The sequence below is a fragment of the Caenorhabditis briggsae genome (assembly GCF_000004555.2).
Source record: "Caenorhabditis briggsae complete genome, chrI, whole genome shotgun sequence".
In the NCBI taxonomy this organism is placed as follows: Eukaryota; Metazoa; Nematoda; class Chromadorea; order Rhabditida; family Rhabditidae; genus Caenorhabditis; species Caenorhabditis briggsae.
In genome coordinates this window covers 1,858,048-1,877,620 of record NC_013489.2, presented here as the reverse complement: position 1 = coordinate 1,877,620, position 19,573 = coordinate 1,858,048, and the positions used below count along the sequence as shown (strand labels likewise).

General features: G+C 41.8%; 1 protein-coding gene across 1 annotated transcript in view; it reads left to right on the top strand.

The window, feature by feature from the left end:
- Positions 1-10,246: 10,246 nt before the first annotated feature.
- Cbr-lin-41 overlaps positions 10,247-19,573 on the top strand; it is a gene marked incomplete at both ends in the record, with an annotated part of 12,477 nt that continues 3,150 nt past the window's right edge. The window contains 9 exons of the mRNA XM_045241327.1: positions 10,247-10,424; positions 11,666-11,999; positions 12,215-12,665; positions 12,852-13,027; positions 13,588-13,711; positions 16,784-16,940; positions 17,213-17,505; positions 17,702-17,781; positions 18,656-19,505. Coding sequence (XP_045097455.1) covers positions 10,247-10,424; positions 11,666-11,999; positions 12,215-12,665; positions 12,852-13,027; positions 13,588-13,711; positions 16,784-16,940; positions 17,213-17,505; positions 17,702-17,781; positions 18,656-19,505 — 2,643 coding nt within the window. The remainder of the gene's footprint in view (positions 10,425-11,665; positions 12,000-12,214; positions 12,666-12,851; positions 13,028-13,587; positions 13,712-16,783; positions 16,941-17,212; positions 17,506-17,701; positions 17,782-18,655; positions 19,506-19,573) is intronic.

Here is a 19,573-nt window from a genome sequence, read left to right as displayed (position 1 = left end):
GCTGATATTATGATGAACAATTTGTTAGTTAACCACTTTTTGATATCTTTTACAAAAACTGAGATATATGGGCTCAAAGTTGACGGTCTGAGTGGCGTTCTATTAGAGTGTTTACGGTATTTCAAATTCATAACACTGGCCCTCTCTGGCTCTCGCTTGGGTAACATACAGTACCCGTCAATATGATATGCAAAAATTTATTTTTCAGTTGGTTTTTGACCATTTTCAGGAGTCTGGTGCTCGGAAAAATCATACTGTTTGCCCTTCTATTAGAAGGGTCCTTCAATTAGAGGGGACCCTTCTATTTTTTCAAACCGCTCTAGGAGAGCCCTTCTATTAGAGGGAGAGTGGCTTCTATTAAAGGGGCCCTTCTAATACAGGTTTTGTGGTAGGTCTGTTTTAGACCCTCGAAAGTTTTCAAAGTGATCGGAAACTTGATAGCCGAGATACAGACTTCTGAAAAATGATCAAAAATTAATTGAAAAACACATTTTTGTAAATCTTATTGACCGGTACTGTAGGTGGTGCTAAGAAGACATCTGGCTGGTCTCAAGGTGTGCTAATTAGTCAAGGTCATACACTCCCCCATCGGGTGTTCTGCCACGTCATCTGGTGTTTTTTATTTTTCTTATGCACCGTCTTTCTGCCTGACTCTGTCCCAATCGATTTTTGGTTTCCTGATTCTTCTACAACCTCTGCGATATTCCTTGCTCCGCTCTTCAACAATTTCAGAACCATGAAACTCTCCAAATTCCCGCGTTTGGTACAAACTGAGATCTTCGACCATTTGAGACATTCGAAACTATTTCTGATGTCCCTTCTCTCTAAAAATATGATGGAAATCATCAAATTGTCTCAAAAGAAGCGATTTGGAAGTATCACTCTGATTAGATACGATTGTGATGAACCGATGGTTTCTACTCAATCCATAATCAGTTATTCTTACGGAGAGATAGTGTCGATTAGCCAGTACGACGACACGGAAAAGAATTACTTTGCTTTGAGTGTCTCTGGAAGGATGATTGATTTTCGGTAATGTTTTCAAATTTGAAACAACGTTTCCGTAAAACCTGTAATAGAAGCGTGTCAACTGACAAATTGTTCATCATAACATCACAAATATTTTATCAGTTGACACATTTTTGATATCTCTTATAGGAGCTGAGATAATTGAGCTCAAACTTGACAGTGTGTGGGCGCCCTTCTATCACAGGTTTTACGGTATATTAAATTGTAGAATTTACGGAATATTTTTCATTAAAGGTGGGGGGACATGAGAAAAATAATGTTGTCGAAATTTCGTTTAAATATGCTCCTCGAGGAGTTGAACTTGTCGAGGCGAGTGTTGAAGGTGCGGCGCCGCTACCGACTGAGCTACGCGTGCAAAGAGAAAGCCACTGCCCGATTGCATACATAAAGGCGAGGACGACAGCTGTACGCAGAGTGACATTAAGCGTTGTACCCCGTTACGGTAGAATGCATACTCTGGCCCCAAAAATCCCCCGTAAAATCTCCTGTCCCCCCACCTTTAAAAACGTACCGAAAATGTTCAATTTCAAAACACATTCATTTCGACACGGGGTCCTTCTATTACAGGGGCCCTTCTATTTTACCAAGCCCCTCTCGGGATGGGCCCTTCTATTAGAGGGGCCCTTCTAATACAGGTTTTATGATAATATGCAGCTGGTGTATTTTCTAGGCCACTTGAAAATGATGACCCACTTTTCGCAAGTCGAGTTTTCTCGGCCACCGATTTTTACAACCTAGAAATTATTTGATAGTCACCTGGTGGGTGTTCCGAATCATTTAACATTTTGGCCTTGAAAACTCGAATTGGAGAAAGTTAGGCCACCATGTGAAAATGTTCTAAAAACCCACCAGCTGCATATAAGGTTATCGGTAAGCCCAGGGATGTTCGGAATGTCGAAAATTGCGATTTTCAAAATTTCGGAATTTCGGAAACTCGAAATATTCCGATTTTAAAAATTCCGGATTTTCGGACATTCCGGAATTTTTCAAAATTCGAATGTTAAAACGGAATTTTCGGAATTATCGAAATTACGAATTCCGTTCCGAACATCCCTGGGTATGCCATAAAAGTTGGTGACCTAGAAAACGCAACTTGCAAAAGTTAGGCCACCATGCTAACCCAGTAACGCCCTTCCAAAGAGCCCAATAATGGTTTTTTTTTCAGACCGGCCAACGAGCACTTGTCTGTGGCATGTTTTCATCCGGATGAAAGAGAGTCTGTCATCACAGCTATTCATGAACACTTGCTTGATCTCTTTGGAAATTCTGTGAAATGCATTTACACAGCAAGTAACTACAAGTTCTTTTTCCAAAACTACAAAACTTATCAGGATGCACTGATATTTATCTCAAAAGGAACTTTACGGATATGATAAATCTAGAAAAGTTTCTCTCCTCATCTCCACCTGTCTTGAAATCGCTGAAAATGTATATAAGGTTTACAACAGAACCATTCAGTCCCGATTCTAAACTGTTTCAAGCGGAATCTGTGAAACTCGATCTTCACGAACCCACTGTTCCTGATATTTTAAGGCTCTACAAAGGAAGACAGGCATTTTTAAGATGCGAGACGTGCGCAACTTCAGATTTGTTGATTTTGTGAATAGATGGAAATCAGGAGAAGCACTGGAAAACCTGGAATACTTGAATATCGATGTATTTCCTCGTGCAGCACCTGATATTGAAGTCCATCCAATTCTGGATTCCATTGGAGTTAGGCATATTGATGCAACCAAAAAGCCACAAACGCACAGTTTACCCAGAGTGTAAGTGCTCTACTTTATACCGTTTCATACTCTCTGACTTGAGCTCAATTATCTCGGCTCCTACAAGAGATATTTAAAATATATCAACTGATAAAATGTTTGTGATGTTATGATAAACAATTTATCAGTTGACACTTTGTTCATATCTTTCACAGTAAGCGAGATGAATTGGCTCAAAAATTTTTTTTAAGGTTTTATGCCTTTTTATAGGCTATAAGTCATTTCTCAGATACGTTTCACGGCTCGAAACACCAACTACGGATCCAATCACAAGTCACATCTACGTTGTTAGAGAATCTGATAATCGTGTGGCATCCATTCAGATTCAAGGGAGAATATTCAGCTTTGGAGTCTGGGACAAAACAGAGGAGGAATTTTTGAGAATGGTGGAATAGTTGCGAATCGACAGGAATTTCGAAGTATCAGTAAAGTTATGAGAGCCTACAATACCCAAAATTTCTTTAACGCACATTTTCCTTTTGATGTAATACAATGCTAGTTTTGATCCTCTCCATTTTCTATGTATATTCTATTCGTTTCAAAATGTGATATTTAGCATTTACTTGTAGCATCGTTGCTTGTATTGCTCAATGATCTATTCTCCAAGTAATGTCGCAAATTCAGGTGTTTGATGAACACCTCTTCGCGACTTTTCCCCCTTTTCTGAATACATTTCCTTCTTTTCCCCTTTATTCTACATATTTTATTCACCATCACCGACTCCGCCCAACAACGATGTCATTTGAATTGCCGCCAACGTACAGTATTTGCCGGGCGANGCCAGGCCCCGACATAAAGTTTTCTTGCAGAATCGCCTTTAGAACCCCCACTAAGGGAGGTTCGTTAGACCTCCACTGAGGACTGCGAAACAGTATAATTTGGATTACTGTATCTTATCTATGAACAAAGTTACAGATCATAAAGTGGCTTTTCTTGCAGGGCCCGGCAGGCCCGGGCGGGGCCTGCTTTTTTTGTTCCTTTTGCTCCGTAACTCTGTTCATAGACAAGATACAGTATTCCAAATAATACCGTTTTGTAGTACTCGTGGAGTTCTATCATACCTGATTGAGTTGGTTCGATTGATTCTGAAAGAAGTTATGGCAGGGCCCGCGAAGGCCCGGCAAAGGCCCGGATTACAAGTATGCATTGTAGTTTTATATTATTTTCCTTGTTATTTTCCGCTGTTTTATTCTTCACTCTCCTATTTCTTGTAATTTCTTTCAGTCTTCTAATCATTTTATCAATATGTACCAAGCTTCCATTAATCGAAAATACTGCAAACTGGCATTTTGGATCTTTAACTTTGAAGCACCTCAAATTATTGTTCCTTACTGAAGTTTGTTGCGGTCTTGTGCTGATATTGATAAGCAATTATTTTTAAGCCAGTTAAGCCCAATTCCTAATATCCACGACCGTTTTATCCATATGTATCTAACTTCCATTAATCGTAACTGTTTGAAATTGGCATTTTGGACCAAAAAATGCTAGGGACCAAATTTCCAAATTTCAAAACAGCAAAACATACGCCTTCTTATCACCTTCTCTTCTCTCACATTTTTTCTTATCATTTAACGATGAAAAGTAATTTATTTTTTCGAAACTTTTTAAATTGTTTAAAGGAGGCGAGACAGCAAAAATTTAGGGGGACAGTTTGGGGGACGAAATCGCGCCGCGCTTATGTAGGCCATCGGTCGTCATGCGCCTTCGCGCCCCCGTAGCTCAGCCGGTAGCGGCGCTGTACCCCTGACTAGGGAAGGGAGTTTGTGGGGTATGGGACTTCGTTATGAGACCTATATCATTCGAAAGCTGAAAATGAGACATTTTCAAAATTGTAATTCGATTTTGCTGCGGACTTACCATATTCGAGAAAATCGAGTTTGAAATCTCATTTTTGAAAAAGCAAAGGGGGGACCCCATGGTGACTTTTTTCAAAAAAAAATTTTTTTTTGAAAAAACATGAAAAACTTACAGGATCATACTGTGTTCTCTGAAACTGTTTGAAATTGGGGTTACATGCTTTTGAAAACTATTTTTGAGTCATTTTTTCAAACCACTTTTTGACTTTTGAGAATAGAAAGTTAATGGTTTACAAAAGATATTGGATGTTTTTTTCACTCAAAATTTGAGAAATCATAGACACAAATCATGTCTGATTGATGTGTGGCTCTTAAAACGATTCCACAAAGACCGAAAACAAAAACAAAAACAAACAAAGGAGAGAGAAATCGAACCCAACCCTAGTCAGTTACCGTCCTCTCTCTTCACCGCTACACCACCAGTCGCTGCTTTCAACTAGTTCCACAATGCATATAAGAAAGGGGGGAGATCTGGCCCTCAAAATATTCGAATTTCAGCCAAATTTCAAATTCGATTTTCTCGGATCTGGAATGTCCGCAGCAAAATCTGAATATATATTTGAAAATGTCTCATTCTCAGCTTTCGAATGATATAGGCCTCATTTCAAAGTCCCATACTCCAGTTACAACCTTCCCTAGTGATGTCATGAGTTCAACCCCTCATGGGGGTTCTCTAGGCAAAATATCAGGAGAACTTTTTTTTGTTGTCTGGCCTCCTTTAATTGGTTAATTGATTTGTTCTTCTTTTTTAGAAATTTTATTTTTTTGAAATTTTCGAGTTGAAGTTTTCGATTTTTTTTCTTCAAAATCCATATTTCTTCTCCAAATTATAGGGTACTTTTTTGGATTCTGGAAGAAAAAAAAAAGGATTTTTACTTTTTTGGAGAATTCTTTGGCTGCAAAAATCTTTTTTTTTTTTGAAAATTTTGAAAACCTTAAAAACACAATTTTAGAAAAACCAGTTATCCAGAAAATCAGAAGTTCCAAAATCCAAAAAAATAAAAAATTCTAGAAAAATTCTTAGAAGTTCGGAAAATCCAGAAATCTCAAAACTTATAAAATTCCAAAAAAAATTCCAATATCCGAAATTTGGAAAATTTTCAAAAAACTGAAAAATCTGAAAGATCTGAAATCCAGAAAGCCCAAATTTCAATTTTCCAGAAATTCAGAAATTCCAGAAAGTTAATTTCAGAACAATCTGAAAACGGGAATTTTCGGAAATTCAGAAGCAAAAAATCAAAAAACCCAGAAAATTTTGAAATTCATGAATTCTGAATACCAGAAAAAGAAGAATTCAGAAATTCTAGAAAATTCTAAAATTCTGGAAATCCAAAACATCCATGAGTTCAAATGCGGTGTCTGAAAATCCCAAAAACCCAAAAGTCTGAAAAAAAAACCAAAACCAGAATATCTGGAAATTTCAAAAACCCAACAATCAGTAAATCCAAAAACTCGAAAATCCTAAAAATTCCAAAAACTTGTTAATCTGAAAATTTCAAAAAACTGAAAATCTGAAAATTACAAAAACCCAATAATCCTAAGAATCCCAAAAACCTGAAAACTACAATAATCCTCAAAAAACTTCCATTCCAAAAATCCCACATATCGACTTTCCAGAAAGTGAGAAATTCCAGGAAATTCTAAAATTTAGGAATCCTGATTCAGGATTCCTGAAATTCTGAAAATCTCAAAAACCTGAAAATATGAAATCTCTAAAATCCTAAAATCCTAAAAATCCCGAATATCTCCAAATTTTTAAAAACCCCAAGACCCAAATTTCTCTATTCCTCCCCTCCCAATGCGTTCCTTTTTTTTCTCAAAAAAACTTTCCAAAAAAAAAACGAATCCTGTTTGTAACTTTTCAAAAAAAGATGGAGTGTGTCTCTCTCTCTCTCTCTCTCTCTCTCTCTCTCTCTCTCTCTCTTCTCTAACCACCCTCCACCCACCCCATACTCTCTAATTTTTGCACTTTTACCTTCTTTATTTTCCGTCCTTCGAAAAGGGGACAAGGGAAAGAACACTGAAAAAAGCGAAAAAATTGCGTCTCCCTCTCTCCCCTCTCTGCACCCTCTTCTCCCCACACACTCTCTCGTCGGGCCTGGGGGTGAGCGCCGTCGGCGCCGCCGCTCCGGCGAGACAGTGTGTGGGGAGAGGAGTGCGGCGAGAGTAACCGCCGGGGCCTGAGGGACACGGCCGTGTGTCGTCTCCCCCAGGCAAAAACGACGCAAAAAAAAAGATGGAAAATGGATGGAAAAAAGAGGCAAAAAACGACAAAATACTGGGTGAAATTGTGAGAGAGGGAAAGGGTTAGCCTGGCGAGAGAGACAGAGGACGTGATGTGTGTGTAGAGAATTTTCTACACACACATACACACTTTTATCGTTCTCCCCCAGTACCCCCCCCCCTTTTCTCAATACCCCAAAGTGTTCTTCCCCACAAAATCGCCCAAAAATGGCGCTGGAAAAACCCAAAAATTTGGAAATAATGGAGCCAAAATTTCTAGGCCACGCCCATTTTTCTAGTCCCCTGGGGTCTTTTAGCCGTCCAGGGACCCTTAGGTACTCCCTGAGAAGGTCAAATTATCTCAGATTTGGCCTATATTTAGAATCCTTTTCCCTAAGCTCCGCCCCCATTTTTTTGGGACAGGTGGGCGGAGCTAATCCCCATGGATTAGAAATTAAGGTCAATTTATTTTTGACCTATGCTAATCTAAGGATTTTAATCTAAGGATTTTTTTGGCCTAGCTTTTTTTGGTTTTTTTTTCGCCGGTTCGTGAAATTTTTTAGACTCCGCCCACTTTTTGAATTTTGATTTTAAATTGTTTTTTCAAATTTTCTAAGCCCCGCTCACTTTTTTGGCTTGTTTTTCGTTTTTTTTCGACCAACTTTTGGAGCTTTTTAAAAGTGGGCGTGGCCTATTTTTACCAAACTACACACACTTTTCTCGCCCCGTCTTCTGCCTGATATGTTGCTTCCGATTCAAATTTATTGGAAATTTTAGTGAAAAATTTTAGGTTTGTTTATTTTTGCGCTCCAGCTCATCTTGGCCGAGTTTTCCAATTTTCTAGGCCACCATTCATTTTTTTCCGTCCACTTGAAAATAAGGAAAAAAGAGAAGGCATAGTTTAATGGAAACCAGCTGTCTTGGCGCCGCGGCTTTATGAGCCCTGGCTCCTTTCCCCTCACCCCCAGGGCTCCTTGGGGCTCAAGGAGCCCTGGGGGTGAGGGGAAGGAAGGGAGCCGAGACGCAGGGGACCGCGCCACTTCTCTTCTTCTTTTTTTTTTGAATTTTTCTTCTTTTTTGTGTCTGTTGGCCTTTTTGTGTCTGTTGGCCACTTTGGGCTCAAATTCTAGGCCATTTTAGGCTCAAAAATTGATTTTCAAAATCTTCGAAAAAAACATTTTTCAGCAATTGTTTTTGTTTTTTGGATTTTTGTAGTTTTTTCTCTTCATTTTAGCATCCTTTAACTCTAAAAGTTCTTCAAATTAGCATAGTTTTCACTAGAAACAATTTTTTCGAAACACAAAAACTATGCCAATTTTTTGCTGAAAATTGCCTTCGTTGGCATTTTCCGAGCATTTTTCTTGTATTTTTGCTTTTTTTTTACATTTTTCATCCAGAAAATCGGCTTTTTCTTGTCGGAAATCCCTGAAAATATGGAAGAAAAGCTCTACAAATATTTTATTTACCATACCTTTCTACATACCTTTTTTAAAGGCGCAAGCTCTAATTTTACTTTCGTGGCGGGACCCACCACACTAAAAAGTTTTGTTTTTACTTAGTTTTCAACGTCTTTCGAAGCTGAAAATTGCTGAAATTATCAGAAAAAATTAGTAAAATTAATATTGAATTAATTTACAACAAAAAACAGCAAAAATTCCAGAAAAATCGCTTCAAAACAGCATATTCTTGAAATCTACAGTAACCCACAAAATATATTTTATTTTATAACATTTTTTTTCATGAATTTTCGCTCAATTTTTACTTAAAAATTACCTAAAATATCGGATTTTTTCTTGCAGGGCCACAGTTGGCGAACGGGTAGGCAAAAAAAAAGCCGATCGCCTCGTTACTCGAAGAAATCACTTGGACAACGTCGCTGGAGGAGGGAAATAAATTTAGAAAAAATTCAGATTTTTTTTCTAAATTTGCAATATATATATAATTTGAAAAAGAGTGCCGAAATTCGGCGGGAATGCGACGTTGGATTGGGTCGTGATTTTGAAGGGAAAGGTGGGTTTCTGAATATCTGAGAGAAAAAAAATAATTTCAATTTGATCTACCCCTCTAAATTTCTGCATTTTTTCCTTTATTTTCACTGATCTTTCAGCGGTTTTTTCTGTGATTTTCGCTCATTTGAAGCCCTTTGTCTGCCGATGCCCTCCGGTCATTTCTTCTAATTTTCTATTCGAGAATGTTCTATTTTTTCTTTGCATTTTTTTCAGCTAACTTCTCATCAAGTGCCTTGTTGGCATGCATCGATGAGCTGGGGGTGCTTCTGAATTAATAGAATGTTCTAGTTTCTTTTTTCCGGAAATTAGTGTTTGTCCTATTTTTGTTCTTCTGGAAAAACGAGGAATTTTTGGCTGGAAATTTACAGATTTTTGCGGATTTTCACTTTTTATGGATTCCAGAGGCTCAGTTTTCCGAAATTTTCGCCAAAAATTCTCTAAAAAAATCTGAAAATTTTCAGAATTTTTCGATGAAAATCTGAAAATTTCTACTGTATTTTCGAGTCTTGAAAGTTAATTTACATAGTTTTTTAGCAGAAAAAACTGGTTTTTAGACGATTTCCAGCTTATATTTTAGATTTTTAGCGAAATCAAAAATGTCAAAAAAATTTTTTTTTTGAAAATTTTACTTTTTTCGCAAACTTTTTTTGTAAAAATCTTTAAAACTTTTGAATGTTTTGAATTTTTCGGAAAAAAAAATTCAAAATTTCTCCAAATTCCTACGAAAATTTCGCTGAAAATCTGAAATTTTCGAAATTTTCAAAAAAAAATTCTCAAAGCTATTTTTTGTAAAAATCTTCAAAACCTCCAAATTTTTCAAAATTTCGAGCGAAAAATTCAAAATTTCTTCAAATTCGTGCGAAAAATTCGCTGAAAATTTTAAATTTTTTTCACAAATTTTGGCTTCAAAACCTCGAAAAACCTTTTTCCTCGATTTTCTTCGATTTTTCGATTTTTTTTCTCGGCGGGAATTCAAAATTTCTGTGAAAAGTGTGCTAAAAGTACCACACTTGAGCCTTAAAGTGTCGTGTGAAAACCGAAAGTTCTGGAACTTTTTTTCGAGAAAATTGAATTTTTTCGAAATTTGAAAATATCGATTTGTTGAGTAAAAATCGCTGAAAATCTGAAAACATTTCACCGTTTTTAAGAGGGAGAATTAAAAGATTTCGAAAAAAATTTTTGAAAAAAAAAAATTCAAAAAGTCGATTTTCAGCTCAAAATCACACAATTTCAAGCTTAAAAAACCTAAAAATCTCAATTTCGCCCTCAAAAATATCGAATTTTGGGTCAAAAATGCTCAAAATTTCCCATTTTCAGACTTGGAAAAGAAAGACACCAGTCAAAAAAAGAAGACGTAAAGAGGATGACCACCACCACGAGTACGGCAACGCTGACACTGGAAACCACCGACGGCGGTGAGCAGCACGAAAAACGGCAGAAGTCGTCTGGACGTCTTCTGAATCAATCGATCACCGATATTATCGATTTGGACGCCAACGACAGTGGAAACGAGTTGTCGATGGGTGGAAGTAGCAGTGAAGGTTCGTTTTGTGGAGACATCTGGACACACAGATGAACGGAATTCAGTGAAAAAACGGGGATAAATGAGTCAAAAATGGCCGGAAAAGGCTGAAAATGGGAATAAAAGACATCCGGATAAACAGACACACAGATGGATTTTGAGAATGCTGAAATGGAGTAATTTTAAGTTGAAAATGCATTAAAACTACCTTGAATTAAAAGGTGACCTAGAAATCCCTATTTTGTGACCTCGAAATCCAAATTCGATGGCCTAGAAACCTTTAGATGGCCTAGAAACCTTCAGATGGCCTAGAATTCCAAATTCAGTGGTCTAGAAGTCTATTGATGGCCTAGAAACCGTTACATGACCTAGAAATCTGTGGATGACCTAGAACCCTTTGAATGGCCTGTAATTCCAATTTCGCTGGCCTAGAAACCTCTAGGCGGCTCACAGTATTTAAACTACAGTGGTATGCAGTTGCGCTCTACTGAGAAGGGGGCGTGACACAAGTTTCAGGGGAAAAACAGGAAAATTGGGAGCGGAGGGATTCAAATTCAGGATAACTAGGCTAGTCAGTACAATACAGCGAGAGACGCAGAGAGACGGACAGTTTGTAATTATCGGGGCCGCGAAATTTCATTTCCAGCTGACACGCTACGGCTCATTAAAGCACAACCAATTTCGGTGGCCTAGAAACCCCAAAATGACCTAGAAATCCCTATATGGCCTAGAAAATTCAATATAACCTAGAAACCCAAATATGACCTAAAAATCCCCATATGACCTAGGAAACCCTATATGGCCTAGAAATCCCTATATGGCCTAGAAAATTCAATATAACCTAGAAACCCAAATATGACCTAAAAATCCCCATATGACCTAGAAAACCCTATATGGCCTAGAAACTCATGATCTAGAATGCCTCATTTGATGACCTAGAAAGCCCTATATGGCCTAGAATCCCTCATTTGATGACCTAGAAACCCAAATATGGCCTCAACCCCTAATTCAAAATTCAATTTTGGTGGCCTAGAAACCTTCGAACCCCTAGAACCCTCCTATATGGCCCAGAAACCTTCAGATGACCTAGAAACCCCAATATGACATATAAAGCCTTATATGGCCTAGAAACCCCAATATGGCCTAAAAACCCAACATGGCCTAGAAAACCCTAAATGGCCTAGAAATCACTATGTGGTCTAGAAACCAATAAAATGACCTAGAAACCCCCGCCAATTAAAAATTTCCTGTCATTTCCAGGCGACTCATCGTCCCACCACCGCGGCGAGCACTCTCCCAACCAACACCATCATCACCATCTATACCATCAGGAGAGTCTTCTCGGTGTGCCACGTGGCAGCAGCAACAGCACATCTACCGTATTCCAACCGTTCGGCGGCGGCGGATCATCGCTATTCGATACGCCACAATCGATGCTCTCATCGCCGGCAGCGCTGGCGGCGGCTCAAGCTCAAACGGCTATGTCACCATCGGGATTCGGGACCATCGATATGCGAAGCGAACTGTTTCGGTGTGCCGTGTGTCAGAAGTGCGAGCGAATGGGCGGAGTCTTGCAGTTCGTTTGTGCGCATAAGTGAGTTTCTTTTCGATGGCCTAGAAATCCCTAATTTTGGTGGCCTAGAAACTTTGAGATGGCCTAGATTTGCAGGCCTAGAAACCCATAGAAGGCATAGAAACCCCTAGATGGCCTAGAAACCCCTAGACGGCCTAGAAATCCATAGAAGGCCTAGAAATCCATAGATGGCCTAGAAATCCACAGAAGACCTAGAAACCATTTACCTCTTCCAGAACGTGCCAATCGTGCTTCCAATCTCCACCATTCAACGCTCCATTCGATTTGCCACGTCATCATTGCTCACTCTGCGGAGCCGGGACAGCGACCGCGGCCAACTTTCCACCCCAAATGTTCCTGTCGCCAACCCTAACGACACCACCACACGCGCCGGGTCTTCTTCTCGATGCCACGTCGTCATCCATCGGATCTGCCACGTCATCATCATCCAACCAGAAGACGTCCACCCCAAGAGCCTTCTCGTTCTCGTTGAGCGGTCTTCCCGGCACACCATCGCCGATTCAGATGCCACGTCTCTCGATGGACACGTGGTCGCCAATGGGATCCTCGGTCGCGGCCACCACACCATCTGCCGGACCATCACCTTTGACGATTCGGAATTTGCCAAGTTTGGGAGCCCAACAGAAGTCGCCAATGATGCAAAGTGCGTTTGATTCGTTGGCTGTGGTGAGTTGGTGATGGCCTAGAAAATCTAGGTGGCCTAGAAATCCAACTCCTCAAATTTCTTCTTCCAGAACGACGACACCCCGGTGTTTTCGCCACTGTCACCAACCAACACCTCGTCCCACATGCCACCATCGCTAATGGCTTCATCTGAAGACACGCCACGTCATCTGTCCACCATTGCTCCAGCCACGCACTTCAATGTGCTGGACGCCACGTCATCCGACGATGTCGTCGTCGTCTTCGATGACACCGGTGCCTTGTAATGGACAGGTGTTCACGATGCCATCACCGTCGCCACTTCAGAATCCACCCGTCAATGGTCCGGTTCCACCTATTCCGTGTCAAGGATGCGAGGGAAATGGGTGAGTTTAGCGGACGTTTGGACCGACCGTATGCGGCGGTCGGTCGGCGGTCGATCGGCTTTGATAGCTGTTGGTCGGATCTGTCGCGGATCTGTCGGCGGTCGTTGGCTCTGGCACAGCGGTCGATCGGATCTGCCAGCGGTCGATCGGATCTGTCGGCGGTCGGTCGGCTCTGACACAGCGGTCGATCGGATCTGTCAGCGGTCGGTCGCATCTGTCGGTCGGATCTATCGGCGGTCGGTCGGATCTGTCGGTCGGATCTATCGGCGGTCGGTCGGCTCTGTCAGCGGTCGATCGGATCTGCCAGCGGTCGATCGGATCTGTCGGCGGTCGATCGGCTCTGACACAGCGGTCGATCGGATCTGTCAGCGGTCGGCCGGTTCTATCGGCGGTCGGCCGAATCTATGGGCGGTCGGTCGGCTCTGTCAGCGGTCGGTCAGATCTGTCGGCGGTCGGTCGGATCTGTCGGCGGTCGGTCGGCTCTGTTGGCGGACGGTCGGCACTGTCAGCGGTCGGTCGGCTCTGTCGGCGGTCGGTCGAATCTAAAGTGTTTTTTCCAGAGCATTCGCGTTCTGCATGCAATGCCAAGAGGCTCTGTGTGCTCACTGTGTCCAAGCTCATCAACGGGTCCGTGCCACGAAGCAACACGCGTTCATCGAGCTCAACCAGCTGGTGGCCACTTTGGTACGACAGTTTTGCAACTACGTTCCATTGAGAATTTTCTTCAAATTTCAAATTGGGACGAAAAACCTGGAAAAAATGGGGTTTTTTGGCTCAAAATTGGTTGAAAATAGCACTGAAAACCCTACTTTTGAACCCCTAGCTAATGCAACTGCGCTCCATTGATAATTAGGAGCAATATCTTGGAAATTTGGGGTTTTTGGGCTCAAAATGGAATCAAAACGATATTTAGTGACTCTGGACAGTGAAAGTGCGCTCCATTGACAATATAAACAAGATTTATCAATGGAGCGAACTTTCTTATCATCCTATCACCAACGGGAACCTATCAATCAAATTTCCTTATCACATTTTTTCAGAAAACAAAAGTGACACAATACAAAATTTTTGAGTACTTTTTTCATCAATATAATGCAACAATTTTTTCTCTCTTATCACTTACGACTCTTTTCTATCGATACGTTGCGATTGTGTTCCAAATTAGGGCTAAACCTAGATTTTGGAGAAAGCGCGCTCTATTGAGATTTTTGTCAATAGAGCGCACTTGCTATAGATAGCTCGGATTTCATCAATTGGAAAAGTGGCCTAGAAATAGCGTCGTGTCAGATCCTAGGCCAGCTCATTCTGACTGTTTTTAGCAAGGTGGCCTAGAATTTACTCGCGTCGGATTCTAGGCCAGTATCATTATAAGCTACTGCTGGCCTAGAAGTGTTTATAGCGGTTTCTAGTCCACTTCATCTCGCCGGTTTTTCGATTTTAGTCACGTGGCCTAGGAATTCAGGATTGTCGGATTCTAGGTCATCCTTCGAGCTCTGGATCTTTCGACTTCTAGTGGCCTAGAAATCACATGTTGTCAAAATCTAGGTCATCAAACAAGACGGTGGATTTTGGACGCGTCTGCTGGCCTAGAAATATAGGATTGTCGGATCTTAGTCCACCATCTCCCTGACGCATCTACTGGCCTAGATTTTGTTTAGTTGTCGGATTCTAGGCCATCATACAAAACGGCGGATTTGGACGCATCTACTGGCCTGAAAGTATAGGATTGTCGGATTCTAGGCCACCATCTCCCTGACGCATCTACTAACAACCTAGAATGGACTGGTTGTCGGATTCTAGGCCACCATTTTAATCTTTTCTCCATCACGAATCTATTGGCCTAGAATTTCCGGTTTTTCGGATTCTAGGCCATTATTCGAGCACTGGATTCTTCCTCTTCAAGTGGCCTAGAATTCCCTAGTTGTAGGATTCTAGGCCATCATACAAAATGGTGGATTTGGACGCATCTACTGTCCTAGAAGTATAGGATTGTCGGATACTAGGCCACCATTATTATGTCAACGTGTCTAATGGACTTGAATTGTGTCTAATGGACTTGAATTTCTTTTTGGTCAGATTCTAGGCAACCGTTCGTTCATCTTGTAGTGGTTAGAAACCACATTTCATCAGAATCGTCTAATAGCATAGAATTTCCTAATTGTCGTCGGATTCTAGGCCACCATCTCCATGGTACATCTACTGGCCTAGCTTGTTTTAATTTGTCGGATTCTAGGACGCATCTACTGACCTAGAAGTATAGGATTGTCGGATTCTAGGCCATCATTCTGGCTTTGGTCCCTTCCGCTTCCAGTGGCCTAGAAATCTAACATCGCCTGATTCTAGGAAATTGTATTTAGTAGCCTCGAAATTGGCGATTGTTCGTATGCTAGGCTTCCTACGAATCGTGACACATATAGTGGCCTAAAAACCACAAAACATTACTTTCTAGGCCAAGGATTTTCATTTGCACTTTTGGATTATTTTCTCCTCTTCACTCACTGCTCCGTCCGTTTTTTCCCTTAACCCGTCCGCCGTTCATCCGTCCGTCGTCCGTCGGGCGTTCCTAACGCCGTCATCATTGTTGTCTAGGGGGCTGACGGAGCTCCAATTTTAGAGTGGTGAGGTTCTCTTTTTGCTGCACTTTGCTAGAGGTGACACTCTCCATTTTTCGGCTTCTCATCCATTCGTTTCCGCTTCTTCTCTCTTCTTCTTCTTCCCGTTTCTCCCAGAGAAACGGACGGGACCCCAATTTTTTTGCGCCCCGGGAAATCCCCCCTCTCTTTTTACCTCAAGTGGAGGAGGAAGAGAGCAAAAAAAAAAACGACTATATAGCTTTGGCTGGTTCCAATGTTAATGGTAGGCTTTTTTGGTTTTGGATGGCCTAGATTTTTTCATCGATTTCCTAGGTCACGGAAAGTTTTCTAGGCAACAAGAAATCTTCAAAGTGATACTGGCCGAGTTTTGGGTTTTCTAGGCCAGCTAGGATCCTGGGAACCCCAGGATTTGGGCTCCTAGGCCACCAAGAGTCCAGTGGCCTAAAAGAACCATAGTCGTCAGTTCCTAGGCCATTCAGCTTGATTGATGGCCTAGAAATTGTAAATTGTCGGATCCTAGGCCGCTTTCGAAATGTCGGTTTAACCTTATCATTTATGGCCTAGAAGTCTATTTTAGGAGTTTCCTAGGCCAGCTCCTCTGTGGCCTAGAATTAACCGAGTCAAATTCTAGGCCATTCTAGTCTAGTCTAGGACAAAGTCTAGCGGCCTAGAAAAGTTCGTTTTCTAGGCCACCATTCAAAAATTAGGCCATCAAGCTAAAACACCCTAGTGTTTTCTAGACCGTTTTAGCATGACGGCCTAGAGAACTCGAATTGCAAAAGTTAGGCCACGAAGTTAAAATAGTCTAAAGACACACTAGATAAAGGGACTATTTTTAGGTCACTTTAACATGATGGCCTAACTTTTGCAAGTGGAGTTTTTTAGGCCACCAACTATTTTAGCCTATAAATGGTCAAATATTCAGCTGGTAAGTTTTTAGACCATTTTAACATAGTGGCCTAACTTTTGCGAGTTGAGTTTTCTAGGCCACCATGCTAAAATGGTCTAGAAACAATTCTAAACGAATATTAGATTATTTTCAGACCATTTTAACATGGTGACCTAACTTTTGCAACTTGAGTTTTCTAGGCCACCATGCCAAAATGGCCTAGAAACTCGCACAATCCTCGACCACCAAAAAAACAACAATTATTTTTTCCAGATGTCACGCATGCAACACCAACAACAGGCGGCTCAAATGATGCACCAGCAGCAACAACAAAACGGACCCTCCTCGTCATCCTCATCGTCTCTGCCACCAGTACAATTCTTGGGATCAACTGGACGACCGACACTCGGATCCGTCGGAAGTGGAGATGGTAAGAGATGGCCTAGGAATCCAAAACTCGGTCATTGGGTTATCAGAGCATTTTAGCTCCAATTCTGTTTTACAAGCTCCGCCCCCTCCCTTTTCAATGTTGGTGGTGGCCTAGAAAGCCAGAACTCATCCACTGTTTTGAACTTAAAAAATGCAAGCTCCGCCCATTTTGATCATGGCCTAGAAATCCGAAACTCGTCCATTAGATTTTTATGACCCTTTTAGCTCCGCCCCTTTGATCTTGACCCCAACCTTTGTCAGTTTTCTTTCCAGGCCATGGAATGGACGATTCGACGACAGCTTCCGGAGAATCGTCTCCACGATCCTCATCGGTGTGCGGTCAACACGAGTCCCCAATCGTTGGCTTCTGCGAGCACTGTCCCCAATCGTCGCTGTGTGCGATCTGCGTAGCTCAGCACCCCGGCCAACATCGCGTCCAACCGATTGGCGATGTTCGAATGGCGGTCGGCGAGCTGACGAACGAAAGTCAAGTGTTGCAGTGGCAATGTGAGAAGACGGGCGAGACGATTCAACGGCTGATCGACGGCATCGTCAATAATGCATCGGTAAGCATGAGCAATTCGATTTTTGGCATAAAAGTTGTGAATTTCGATCATTTTTGACCCTAAAAATGTCAATTTTTGAACTTCGAAAACCCCATTTTTAAGATCCAAAAACTCCCGAAAAAGTGGTGGCCTAGAATTCCCGGATCCTAGGCCATCGCTTCGTCTGGGCCGCCTAGTCTAATCCTTGTCATTCTAGACGGCCGAAAACGAGATCCGCACCGCATTCGACACCCACGTCAACGCGTTGGAGGAGAGGAGAAAGGAGTTGTTGAAGAGGTAATTATAGCGTTGATTAGGCACTAATTGGTTTAATTAGCTTGTTTTTCGAGCGTTTCTAGCTTGAAATCAAGCTCAATTAGCTCATAATTAGATTCACCCCTTTTTCACTAATTTAGCATGGTGGCCTAGAAAACTCTAGGTGAGAAAGTTAGGCCACCATGCTTAAATTATCTAGAAATGAGCAGATATTCTCCTGATGTGCTTTCTAAATCATTTTAACATGGTGGCCTAACTTTTGCATTTTGATTTTTCTAGGCCACCAACTTTTTGACCTAGAAATGATCAAATATTCATCTGGTAGGTTTTCTAGGTTAATTTAACATGGTGGCCTAACTTTTGCAATGTGGGTTTTCTAGGCCATCATGCTAAAATGGTCCAGAAAACACATTAGGGTGAATATTAGACCAATTCTAGGTCATTTTAGCATGGTGGCCTAACTTTCGCAACTATATCTTTCTAGGCCACCATGCTAAAATGGTGTTGAAAACACACTAGGTGAATGTTAGACCATTCCTAGGCTATTTTAACACTGTGGCCTAACTTTTGCAAATTGAGTTTTTTAGGCCACCAACTTTTTAATCCTAAAAATGATCGGATATTTGCCTAGTGTGTTTTCTAACCATTTTAGCATGGTGACCTAGTTTTCTCAAGTTGAGTTTTCTAGGCCACCATGCTAAATTGCGAAGAAATGACTTGATATTCGCCTGGTGTGTTTTCTAGTCCATTTTAACATGATGACCTAACTTGAGCTTTCTAGGCCACCATGCTTGAATGATCTAGAAAACACACTAGGTGGATATTAGACCATTTCTAGGCCAGCATCTAGTCTAATTAGCCTATAATTAGCCCTAATTATCGCCCAATTTTCCAGAGTGGAAGCCGTCAAGTCCCTGAAGCTCTCCGTGCTCATCACCCAAGCCGAACATCTCAAATCGAAGCAGCTGGACCTTCAAAACGCCATCCAACTCGCCAAACATCAAATGGACACGGATTCCGACGACGCGTCGTCTCTCCGACAGATCTTCGATCAACTGATCGCTTGTCAAATGTGCTCCACCGAACCCAACAACAACATGCTCAACGTGTTGATGCTGGCGTGTCAACTCAACGAGGACGATCGTCTGAAGTTCACCGCTCCACAGGACGGCATTCTGCTCAACAAGGCTCGCCAATTCGGTTCCATCGAGTCGGGTCCATGTGCGAAGACCAGCTCCATCGTTGGAGACAACTTCAAGAAGGCGATTCGCGAGCGACAGACTGTGATCTACGTTCAGCTTCGCGATGCTTGTGGTGACCTTCTCTCCTCGTCGATCGCAGCTACTCAGCCAACAGCCCAAGCACTTCTTCCCCATCAAGCACCACACGCTCATCTGGAACAAGCCATGCCGACAGCCGACGTTCAGGCGTTTGTGATCTGTCCCAATGGAACACCAGTGGATGTTTCGATGACTCCAAGAGAGAATGGAATCGTCGCCGTCTCCTACTTCCCAGCGACTGAAGGATCCTACACTCTGAACATTCTGGTCAAAGGATCCCCAATCCAAGGATGTCCAACAACGATGGAAGTTCGACGAGGACGAAACTACGATGAGATCGCCGCCAAAGGACCAATCCTGACGTTCGGAAAGGAAGGATCTGGAGATGGCGAGTTGTGCAGACCATGGGGAATCTGTGTCGATCAGCTTGGCCGAGTGATCGTTGCCGATCGATCCAACAATCGAGTCCAGATCTTCGACAAGGATGGAAACTTCCTCACGAAGTTCGGAGCCAGTGGAAATCGTCCAGGACA